The sequence below is a fragment of the Eubalaena glacialis genome, chromosome 2, assembly GCF_028564815.1.
Source record: "Eubalaena glacialis isolate mEubGla1 chromosome 2, mEubGla1.1.hap2.+ XY, whole genome shotgun sequence".
Classification (NCBI taxonomy): Eukaryota; Metazoa; Chordata; class Mammalia; order Artiodactyla; family Balaenidae; genus Eubalaena; species Eubalaena glacialis.
In genome coordinates, this window is record NC_083717.1 from 68,566,328 (window position 1) to 68,579,465 (window position 13,138).

Sequence of the window (13,138 nt, forward strand, 5' to 3'; positions counted from 1 at the left end):
TTGCCTGATTTCTATAACTGAATTTAAAACCAAAGACATAAACACCAAAATAAATAAAATTGCCACACTGGCCTAACATGTAGCAAGTAACACTGTATTTGTGGGACCTATCCATTGCACCCTAATAGGTCTTGATCATTCTTGGAATTTGCTATAGTCCAGAATAGTGGAGATTCCATAATGGTAAAAAAGTGAAAATGTAATTTCTGGGAACTTGAGAGGGCAAGTAAAATCTACCCTAAAATGGAAAAATTGGAAAAAAAAGCATGGTGAATACTAATTTTTTTTTCTGAAGAACAAGGAAAGCATGAACTCCTTAAGTCTTCATGATTATTTTTTTTTCTCCTTAGGAAGAGCTTAATTTTTCAAACTGGAAAGAATTTGAACATGAAGCATTTCCTGGAGAAAGGGTTAAGTGAGAAACTGAAATACCTGAGTGCGTTTCCGCTGCTCTCCACTACACCTCCAGGACAAATAAGGATGAGTTGTCAAGTTAAATATAAGCAGTCAAGTGACTGAATTATAATTTACTCTGTGCTCAATTTAAATTAGTGTGAGGCTATTAAAATATACAGTATAAATACGGCAATTCATCACAAGCTGTCATGGATGACTTCATTTATTTGCTGGAGTGGCACACACTCCACTAAAGGGAAGGAGAGCAAAATCACAGGTCAAATTAAGCCGCTATTCTGTTTTAATTTGCTTATTTAATCTGTGGCGACATAATTGTCTTTTACAGTATGTACAACTCAGAAAGGAAATTTGGGAGGATTACAGTCAGTATACAAATGATTAATCAAATGGTCCATTTAAATGCTAGTTTAAAAGCAGCAGAAACCCAAAGCAGTCAAAGAATGATAATCAGCACATGCTACATACAAGGCTAAATTTCCTGGAAGATGGATTTTTCCCAATTAGAAAATATACAATACTGGGGAATCTATTAAGCTTTACTCTTACAAAGATTTTATAGACTACATTAACCGTATAAAAAGGTTCTGTTTGCAAGATGGCTAACAGTATTTTTATTTGTTTTCTGCTCTACTTGTTTGCAATCGTCTTGCTTAACTACATTCCTCCCCCGCCGCCCACCAAAAGCTAGTTAGAAACACATATTCATATTCAGTCATCGAATAGTTATCTTTGAAATAGCATTAGTATCATTTTCAAAGTACTCTCTTTGAGGCAAATTTTTTTCTAAACTCAGTGATAGAAAATAAAAATTCAAGATACTTCTATTCTTCCCAAAATTCAACTTTCTTTTTATAATATCTGAAATGGTATTTTCCCACCTTTGAAGTCTAAAGAGGTAAACACTAATACGCTTAGACATTGCAATATTCTTTAGACAAAAAAGTCTAGAAAATAAGAACATTTACAAGTACAAAAATTAGAAATATTTTGAGTAGGAAGAGAAAAGTAACAGATTTTCAAGGACTCTCATCTAATTGCTCCCATAGACATTCAAACTATGGGTCCAAATGACCATTTGACTTGGAAAATTAAATTTCCCTCATCATTCTATGCAGGCATCAGAGCCCTGCAGGTGATTCTGTTTAGACAAGGACTGTGATTTGCTGCTCTTCGCAATCCCTTTGTGACACCAGGCAGCCCCGTTTCACAGCTGAGGTCACTGAGAGGTTCAAGTGACATGCTTGAAGTCACACAAAAGTCAGGAGGGGGTCAGGAAAGGACCAAAGGCACTTCTAACTCTTAACCTTTCATTTCACCCTTTAATATTAAAAAAAAGCTAAGAAATACTCTGGGTGAGAGCAATGGTCCATACAAAGAACACTATGGGATATTTTGTATGTGAGCTGAACCTACTTTCAGGATGTTACTTCAAAAGATGAATGAATGAATTAAAGAACAAACGACAGAATAAAATTTATTTATTCAGTTAGTCATTCAACTAATTATGTGTTGAACATCTAGTCATTACAAGATGTTCAGTGCTCTGTACTAGGCCCTGTATGCAAGGTTCTACATGAATCAATGAGTAAGACAAGAAGCTAAATAAGATCTGTTCCCCACTTACAAAGAGATTTCAGTGTAATAGGGGAAATGTACATGTATACTAATAGCAAAATACAAGGCACTATGTGATAACACCCGTAAGAGACACATACAGAGAATTCTAGGGAGGTTCAAAGGAGAAGGTGAATGAGTGATAGACATACCAGATGTGACAGGATTTATTCAAGTAAGTTCAATGGAAGAGCAAGCTTTGGAGCTGACCCTTGAAGGGTGTTAAGTATTTTGATAGGTGGAGACATGGGTGAAGGCATTCTAATTAGAAAGAAATACATGAGTAAAAGTGTTGAAGTGAGAAACTACTTGGGTTCAGATAAGGCAATGAGTTCAACTTAAAAGAAGCACAGGATTCAGACACATAAGATAATGCTTTAAAAGTAGGCTGCTGACCTATTGTGGAAGATCTTGAGTTCCATTCTACAGAGCTTTTACTTGGGAAGTAATGTAGAGCCTTTGAAGACTTTTGAGAAGGGAAGAGATGTGACTAGAACTATGCTTTAAGAAGCCAAATCCAAGGGTAGCGAGCAGAAATATAGTACAGAGCATGGACTTGAGGCAAGACTTCCCTGAGTTCAAAGCCTGGTTCCATTACATATTAGTTGTGGGACTATGTTACTTAACTATGCTGTGCCTCAGCTTCTGTGTCTGTAAAATGAGGATCCATAATGGTAGTAACTGCAAAAGGTCATTGTGAGCATTAAATGAGGAAAATGTATGTAGAGTGCTTAGCACAGTACAAATGATCAATAAATGGGAGCTTCTATTTTTGAGAGAATAATTTAAAAGCTGGTCAACATGTCTGACAAGAGACAAAAACAAGCATCTGGATTTGCATGGTAACAAGAAAGGAAGAGATACTAAAAATTAAATAACAACAACAAAAAAAAGAAAACCAGAAAAATCAACAGGCTTCTAGACATTAGATATCAGCTAAAATAGGACAGTGATCCCTAAAGATGGACAACAAATAAGATGAGTCCTATGACTGTTCAGCTTACTAACTAGACAAGAGTTTCCAGGCCCCTCCTTGCATGGGACCCCTGCATGGAACCCAGGGGGAGCTCAGCCACCTCCCTAAGCTGAGAGAACTGGGAGTCTGAGGAGGCCAAGGCAGCTAGAGTTCACTGGCAGAAGAGCAAAAGGAGACAGCTCCAGAGAGCTGCAGACGGCCCCTGAAGTCTTCAGCTGAGCAACAACTAGCACGTGGATGTCAGGAAACTACCTGAGGCCAGGGAAATAACCCCCAGAAAGAACCAGGAGAAACAATCTCCAAACCTCACACTAGGCAGAGTTTGTGTTCCCACCAGCCAGGATGGAAAACCTATATTTGCCAAGGCATTGGGGTAAAGTATTCGGAAGATTACTGCTTCAGCTGACTGGGGAAAATTAGTTCTAGACTAACCACTGGGATGGTCCCATCTCATAAAGCTTAAAAGCAAGTCTTGAAAGGATCAAACTGTTTCAGATTCACTAAACAGCATCTCAGAATAAAGCTCAAGAATATTTACAGGAATGAGCCTATGCCATACGACTGGCATCCAGTAAAAAATTATAAGGTATTAAAAAATACAACCCCAAATGGGGAGAAAAAGCAATCAGACAAAATTGACCCCCAAATGACATTTATCATAGAATTAATAGGCAAGACCATTAATTCAGTTATCATAACTATATTCCACATATGCAAGAAGGTAGAAGAAAGATGGAGCATGTTAAGTAGAGACATGGAAGATGTAAAAAAGACCCATGTAAACTTCCAGGGATAAAAAGTACAACGTCTGAAATGAAAAATATACTGAACAGAATTAATAACAGATTAGACAATGCAGATGAAAGGACAAAAACCTGAACATGTGACAACAGAAACTACCCAAAAGTGAAACGTTAGAGAGAAAAAAAAAGCCTAGAATAAACAAACAACAGAGTATCATTTTGCTGTGGGACAACTTCAAGTGACCTAATATAAATGCAATTTAAGTTCCCAAACGTTGGGGGGGGGGAATACTTGAAGAAATAATGGCTAAAATTTTTCCAAATTTAATGAAAACTAAAAATCCACAAATTTCTATCTCAACAAATCCTAAGTACATGAATCATGAGGAAAATTACATAAAAGCTCACCATAATCAAATTACATAAGACTAGTGATAAAAAAAATCTTAAAAGGAGTCAGACATATACACACTACCAAATGTAAAATAGATAGCTAGTGGGAAGCAGCTGCAAAGCACAGGGAGATCAGCTCGGTGCTTTGTGACCACCTAGAGGAGTGGGATGGTGGGGGGGGGGGAGACGCAAGAGGGAGGGGATATGGGGATATATGTATATGTATAGCTGATTTACTTTGTTATACAGCAGAAACTAACGCACTATTGTAAAGTAATTATACTCCAATAAAGATGTTAAAAAAAGAGAAAAGCAGTCAGAAAAGACGTCAGTTCTAACGTACAGAGGAATAAAGATTTTAAATGACAGTAAGAATGAATGCAAGCCAGAAAACAGTGAAACAAAATCTTGAAACTACTGAAAGAAAAGGACGATTAACCTAGAATTCTATATCTGGCAAAAATGTCTTCCAAAATTTAAAGTCAAATATGCACTTTTCAAGACATGCAAAAGCTGAAAGTATTCATTGCCAGGACACTCATGCACTATAAAAAATGTAAAAGATGGGAGTCCTTCAGACAGAAGGAAAATGATACCAGAAAGAAATCTGGATCTACACAAGGGAATAAAGAGCTCTGAAAAAATGTGAGTAAATATAAATATTTTCTTACATTTAAAATGCCTTTAAAAGACAACTATCTAAAGCAAAAACAGTAACAATGTATTCTGGAGTTTATAACATGAGTAAGTAAAATGTACGATAACCAAGATGAGGATAAGGGAAATGAAAGTATACCATTGTTAAGTTCTCACACTATAGGTAAAGTGGCACAATATTACTTGAAGGTAGGGCTTCTCTGGTGGCACAGTGGTTAAGAATCCGCCTGCCAATACAGGGGACACGGGTTCGAGCCCTGGTCTGGGAAGATCCCACATGCCGCGGAGCAACTAAGCCCGTGTGCCACAACTACTGAGCCTGTGCTCTAGAGCCCGTGCTCCGCAACAAGAGAAACCACCGTAATGAGAAGCCCGCGCATGGCAATCAGGAGTAGCCCCACTCGCCGCAACTACAGAAAGCCCACACGCAGCAATGAAGACCCAACACAGCCAAAAATATATACATAAAAAATAAATTAAAATTACTTGAAGGTAGACTATGATAAATTAAAGATGTATACTATAAACTCTAAAGCAGCTGCTTAAAAAAAGGACATACAGACAGAATAAATAGAAAACAAAGAGCAAATTGATACACTTAAATCCAACCATATCAATAATCACATGAGATGTAAATGATCTGAATATCTCAATTAAAAAACAGAGATTATCAGACTGGATTAAAATACAAGACCCAACTATATGCTGCCTACAACAAATCCATCCCAAATATAAAGATTCAACAGGTTAGAAGTAAAAGGCTATATCATGCTAACACTAGTCAAAGTAAAGCTGGAGTAGCTATATTAATATCAGACAATGTTGATTTCAGAGCAAAGAATATTACCATGGATAAAGATCACTTCATAATGATAAAGGGGCCAATTCATCAAGAGGACATAACAATCCTAAACAACCTAACAGATCTTCAAAAAATATGAAGTAAAAAAATGATAGAACTTCAAGAAAAAATAGACAAATACACAATTGTTGCTGCAGATTTCAACACCCTTCTTTCTTGTTGATAGGACAAGTAGATAAAAAATCAGTAAAGATACAGAAATTTGGAACAACACTAACAGCCAACTTAATCTAATTGACATTTATCCTACATCCTATACAACAGCCTATACATTCTTTTCATGTGCACAGAGAAGACTTACCAAGGTAAGTCATATTCTAGGCCAAAAAATAAACATCAATAAACTTAAAATAATTCCAATTATACAAAGTATGTTCCCTGACCACAATGGATTTAAATTAGAAATCAGTAACAGAAAGATATCTGGAAAAATCCCCAAATATTTGGAAACTAAATAACACTCCTAAGATTTAATAAAAAACTCTGCCTGTTTTAAAGAAATGATACATTTCTTTCTCTTAGAATATGACTATTCTATAAGCAAAAATGGTTTTTGCCCTCACTGCCAAGAAGCTCAGGGCTAAACAAAAAGTTTAAACACAATAATCGTATCTACTCAAATCATTCATTCATTCAACTCAGTTTGAGCATCTAGTATGTGATTTTATAGAATCGAGGGATACAATACAATACAGTCCCTGCTCTGTAGCTCAGTTTTATGGTCAGGTCTAGTGAATAGTATATTTGTAAAGCCTTACTGTTTTCATTTATTGAAAGTCTCTACTTTACCAGCTCTTTTTAAAATGTGTCCTTTCTTTAAAATTGCATTTAATCCTTTCCAGAAACAACTGTTAGCCCCCAACTAAACAATCATGCAGAAGAATTTTAATATCAGCCTAGGTTAAACATAATTCAAAATGTATGAAATTATGAAAAATTATCATGCACTTGCAAGGCTAAATAGTAAGTTTTTGGGGGTGATTTATAGCAGTGCTCCCCTCTTCTGGAATAAATAACCTAAAGTTGACTGTCTTTAAATACACCACTGACAACCATCTAAAAGTTTTGACATTGGAGGAACAAACAGATAACTAGATAAAAAGGAAAACAGTGTTGGAGTTGGTGGAGGTGTCCTCTGAATGAAGAGGAGCTCAGAAGGTATAGAAAGAACAACCCAATGACGAGCTGGTACCACAGAGCTGTACTCAGTGAACTCAGGGGAAGACTGAGGTGGAACCTGGCCTCTATAGTACCTACCCTGGAAACTGTCTGGACTCCAGGGTCCTCCTCTTTAAAATGTGGGCCATGACAGATGATCTCTAAGGTCTCTTTCAGTTCTACAATTCTGTGAACCTAGTTTGGCTGGAATATCAAAGAAAATATCCCAAGAAGGAGCTCTGTGGTAGTGTCTCACCAAAAGCTATTTGAGTTGTTAAAACTAGACTTGATAATACTTGTAACAGATTCTAGGTGCTGTACTAAGTGTGGTATTGAAGACCTGAGTCTCAGTTTTGGTTTAACTTTACTAAAAGGTACAACCAATTGCAATTTAAGTGTTCTGATTCTTAGTTTCCTAGATAAGATAAAAAGATACAGAAATATATACTATGCAAGTATTGGGGAAAGAGACTGAATTCTCACTATGGTTAGCTAAGAAGGAATCTTGGAGGAGATGGACCTTGAAAGGATAGATGGAAATCAAAGGGATGGGCAATGGTAATAACTTATATAAAGGCTACAGGGTATAGCAGAAGACATGTGCTTTGGAGGCAGATGGATTTTGTTTTAAATCTTGGCCTTGGCTCTTCCATCTGTGTGACCTTGGACAATTCAGTTTTCTGAGTCTCAGTGTCCTCAAATCTAAAATAATAGGCTTACTTTATAGTTTTAAGGATTAAAGATAATAGCAATATAGAGTCTAGCACAATATCTGGCATATAGTAGTCATTCAAAAAATAAAAGCTTTCATTATTAAGGGCCCAGAGACAGAAGATAATGGGCATAACAGAAAGCAACATGCAGGTAAAGCAGAGGATGTGGCTGTAAAGGTAGGCAGGGGCCTATCTGTAGAGTGCCTAACCAATTTGCGGGGGAGTAAGGAACAAAGCAGGCCTGAACAGTTTGTTAGCTAAGAGCCCAGTTTGGAAGTGGAGTTCTATGGAGTTAATTTGAGGTAGTAAAGGTTTCAGTCAGAGGTGCAATTCAAGAGACTCCATTAGGGAAAGCTGAGATTAAAACGATGGGAAAATCAAGCACCAGCAGCCAATGCCAACGGGCAGGACTGGGATCTTGAAGTACGGCAGGAATGGGTTGTGACCATGAACACAACGGAAACAAGTAAGGAGCATCTAAGGTAGTTGCCTAGAAGATCCCTGAGTTACGCGCAGCTTCACTCTATTTGGGGTGTGGTGTTAGGGTATCTCAGGATGCCATAAAGATGTAAAGAAGCGAGGCAGACATCATAGGCTTTATGTTGTACACTATTGGGGCTGGGGGAAGAGGGGTGCTAAGAGGGGTGTCAGATCGGGGATTCAACTTCTCAACTCCAGTGGCAGAGTGAAAGGTACAGTGAGGAAATTATTATAAAAGTCCAGATAGGAGGTATGTGGGCCTGATACAAGGCCAAAGCGATGAGAATAGAAAGAAAATGACACATGGACCCATTTCAGGGGAAATTTCTGACAGGATGTGGTGACTTACAGGATGTGGCAGATGAAGGAAAGAAAGGAGTGAATAACTACTAAGATTTTGAACTGTAAGATGAGGAAGACAGTGATGCCACTGAGCCGGGAACACAGAAAGAAGTATAGGTGACGATGATGAGAAGAATCACAATTTGAGGAGCTTACAACTGAGCACTCGGAGGCACTTGAAAGACGTGAATGCCGCAACAGGGCCAGAGCTTCCACCACCCACCACCCAAACCTTAAAGCACTTCATTTCTTCTTTGACAATACCTGTGACTCAAGCTAAGGGGGCTTGGGGGCGGGGAGAGCATCAAAAATTTCACGAATTTCATAAAACTTATCCAGCACTTACCTTTACAGCTAATATTTTCCCACTTGGAACATGATATGCTCTACAGAAAGAAAAAAAATAATAAAATCACTTGGGATCACTAAACAACCTACCAAGTGGTTAAGGACATAAATGTAAATCTGAATACATCCTCAGCGAGGGGATATATGATACTTTCAAAGAACACTAATAACAGTAGTAATTTACATTTCTATTGAGCTTAATGTTTTACACAGTGATTCACTATGTAGTACCTTAAAATAACCCTCTGAGGTAATGCTGGTATTATTATACACTTTTTAGAGCCCAGAACTCTGAAGCATAGAGAAGTTAAGCAGTTCACCCAATGGCACGAGTCAGTAAGAGGCAGAACTAGACATTAAACCCAAGTCTTCTGGCTCCAGATCCCTTACAACATACTGTCACTGTGTGTGCGTGGGTGTCTTCTACAGCTCTCTGCTAAGCATGGTACAGAGCCACATAAAATGGGAGGTTTCCCTTTTATCTCAGTTACATATACAGATAAACTACATCCCTACATTTCATCAAAATAATCTCAAAACACATGGCTTAAGATATAAATTCATGTACAAAGTCATAGAGTTACAAGGCTCAAGTATGAGGTTCATCTTTTCCTAAAGCTGGCATCTCTCGATATTTTTTTAAAAAGCTACAGAACAGAGGCAAGCTCAAATGATCAGATATAGTGAAATAATTACAATTTAAATCAAGCAATATGAATACATTCATTTATGAAAAAGAGTAAGAGAATAATGTTTGCAGAAATAAAATACCATTACATCTCATCAAGAACTTTTGTGTTGAAATGAAATGTGTATGCATGTACTGCAAGGAATGCACATTCTGACCAACTATCCAAAAACAATTTGCTTTATATAAAAATTTCAAAACAAACCAAATAACATAAACAAGCACTGTTATTACAAGTCCATATAGGTATAAAGAAACGAATTAGTTTGGAAGAACTAAAATCTTGCTCCAGAGAAGATTTTACATATTCGCCAAGATCCAACTGATCTTCCCCTCGCCCAGTTAGTGTTAAGGTGTAAGCGGGGTAGGGAAGATGTGAGGGAATGGAATTTAGCTTCTCAGGAATTCCCCATCCTTACATGCCAAGTTGCTAAATAAATTTACCGGACTCCCAATTTTTACTGGGTAATGACCTAGTAGTAAACATTGTTCATTCCTTTTATTTTTTAATTGAGATATAACTGCCATGTAATATTATATTAGTTTCAGGTGTACAACATAATGATTCAATATTTGAATATATTGTGAAATGATCACCACAATAAGTCTAGTTAACACCCATCACCACACAGTTACAAAAATTGCTTATTTCATAAAACAAAAACAAAACATATATTCCACTATTATCAAAATAAAAACATCATTTTCTGTTGTTTTGGCATAAATATTCATGTGGTTGCTCTGAAAATTTTTAACAGTTTTATTGAGGTATAATTATATATGGTAAAATTCACTTGTTTAAGTGTACAATTCAAGATTTTTAGAAAATTTACAGAGTTGTGCAATCATTGACAAGTGTTTTTAAAGTGACTGACTTATAGAAATCGTTCAGTTATTAAGAACCTACAAGTATTTGCAACTTTTCACATATAAAATGTTATAAATTCAGGTATGACTAAGAAAAAACATATATCAACATTAATGTATATATCCATACATAGGACTGTTATAAAAAATTCATTCTGCTTCTCCTACTTGAGTGGACAAAGGTCAAGCCAATTACGGAAGGTAAACTTAGCCTTTATTTGATCAATTAATTGTAGAGAAATTCAGGTATATCTTACTTAAAGGAAAGGCAAGCTTATAAAAATCGGCAATTGTTCACTTTACCAGAGTACTTTAATCTGTATAAGTGTCTAAAGACTTTCTCTAAACACCAACCTCCCTAGTATATATAAATACTATTAAATTATAAAACTTAAATTATTTAAAAATTTTTGTACTTTGTATAAAGTGATACACATTTTTAAAGTGGAACCCTTATATTATACTGGTTTTACAACAAATTACCAGTTACTTTACTACCTATGCTAACATCAGACTTTTAAAATGTGAAACTATATGTCATGATTTGATTCATGATATATCTGAACTCATGTAATAAATTAATATGTAAAAACTTACATTGTATTTTTTCTCAGTGCATGACAGAGAAGTTTGTTGGACTCAGCCAATTTGAAGTATGACTTGAAGGAATTTAGTAACTTTATTCCAGGTAATATAATATGTAACATTTAATAATGACATATTATTTTTCCTCTTGAATTGTCATGGTCTCTTCCAATTTCAACATTTTAAAATACTAGATATTAGAATCACTAACTGAAGGCTGAAACGTAAAGATAAATAGTTGAATGCATACGCAAGGATCCAGAAGTTGTAAAAAGAACAGTGATGTTACATTGGACAATGAGCAACACCCGGACGTTTTAGACCAACAGGAGGGACAGGGAAACGATTAGCAAATAATCTAGTACATATACCATACTGGACAGTTTGGCAACTTAATTAGCTTGTCAAGAAAGCCGATCTCTTTTCCAAAAGAAGGGTCTCCTATTTCCACGTGAATTAAAAGCGGAGGCTTGATGATTTAATTATGATGCATGCTAATTCATCCGTGGAAGTTTGGGTTCGATTTCGAGCAATAAAGATGCTGTGTGGTTTGGTTTACAGTGCAATGAGAGTACCAATTTAACACTTAATCATCAATGAGAAGTGGATGACAAAAGCAGTGCCAGGTATGAGTCCAGTGTGTCCCTTAACTTTGCAAATGGCATTCTACCCAGAGAAAAGGAATTTATTTTCAGTGGATACTGCATCTCAATTGCTTTTGACCTCAACTGTCTTGATCTTCCTCAACACTGTAAAGTGATTAATGAAGTTTGAATGGAGGCTCTGGTTACACCAAAAGACAACTATACACCTCTGCATTGTTTTAATTGACTGCTAACACTTCAAATTAGTTTGTTGCCACAGTAATTACCTGTTCCAGTGAGTGCATGGCGGGAGTATTTTTATAAGTTATTTTTAGTGCTGAGTCCTTGAGCATTCCATTTTGTTTGTGACCAGCACAGAGTTTCTGGGAATAGTCCCAGCCCTTAAAATTGAGCACACAATATATATACACTTTAGGATTGTAAAAGCTAAGTAGCCTGGTATAAACTTTTCGAGTTTTTAAAATAACAAGGAGACCAGCAAAAGAGAACATCTATACTTTCCACGCTTTCTTACTTTCTTTTTCTACTTGGAACCATAGGTTCTATGTGACTGGACAAAAAAGTTGGTACTAACCTTTAATTTTGGTAGAGTACAAATTCAGATAATGTATTGAGCAAATAGGTAACTTAAAGAACTGTCTTATCTAATCCCTTCCTTTTGCAGTAGAAATATCTAAAAGCCAGGTTAAAAAACTTGTCCAAGCTTACACAGTTAGTCAATGGCAAAGACAAGACTGGAACTGAGGCAGAACATATATATTCTAGGACCTAAAAAAGTATGTGGTAATGTTTAAGTGTTCTTAACTGCATTCTAGAACAGGGGAACTCATAATTCAAAACTTACAAAGGTGCTGACCTATTTCAATCAGGCTAAGACCATCACACTGAATCTTTCCAAGCAAGGAATCTTCTGCAATTACTGCCAATCTACCAGGGGAGGCAGAAGAGTGAGGGTTGTAATCTCTAAGTCACTGCCTGGGTTCTGATGCTAGCTCTGACACTTCTTCATGTGAACCTGGCCTGTTATTAAACCTCACCTTGTCTCAAGTGCCTCAAGTCTGAAAAGGGGAAATCAGTCCCTACGTTATAAACTTGTGAGGTTCAGTGAGATAAGGAAAGCACGTAGGACAGGGTCTGGCATGTAGTAAGCGGGCATTACATGTTAGCTAGAAAGTTTTCAGGGTAGCTGGGTTTTTAAAAACCCACTAAAACAGGCTGAAAGGCAAGAGTTATCTCTGTGCTTTAAGACTCAGGCTATGTGCTCTACAAACGAAGGTTAATAAAGCTTTAACAATGAAGACTGGCAAAAAGCTGCAATATAGCACTTACTGTTAAGAAAAGCAAGTAGTGTTACATCATGGTGAACCAACTTTGAAAACAAAGAATTAGTCATCTGAAATGCTATGGCTATACCATGATTCAAATTCTAAACTTTCTTACCATGCTTATCTCCTGACCACTAATTAACTTAATTACACTCAGACAGGTGTGATAAGTGCCACATTCCAGGTATTCATCTTAGCAGAAACACCATTGGACAGTAACTGTTGCTAAATGAGAAGCCCAATTTTTTATTCTCCTTGGATTAATAGGAAAATATAAGCTACCTTAAAAAATCCACACAACTTCCTTTAATATACACCCTCATAGACTATAACATTTTGAGGCCTCTCCTAGTCTTCAGACTTTA

General features: G+C 36.5%; 1 protein-coding gene across 6 annotated transcripts in view; it reads right to left on the bottom strand.

The window, feature by feature from the left end:
* Nucleotides 1-13,138, bottom strand: part of MAP2K5 (mitogen-activated protein kinase kinase 5) — a 264,152-nt gene that overhangs the window by 173,241 nt on the left and 77,773 nt on the right. For all 6 annotated transcript variants that reach the window (XM_061181974.1, XM_061181976.1, XM_061181973.1 and 3 more), the window contains exon 9: nt 8,702-8,741. In XM_061181974.1, coding sequence (XP_061037957.1) covers nt 8,702-8,741 — 40 coding nt within the window. The remainder of the gene's footprint in view (nt 1-8,701; nt 8,742-13,138) is intronic.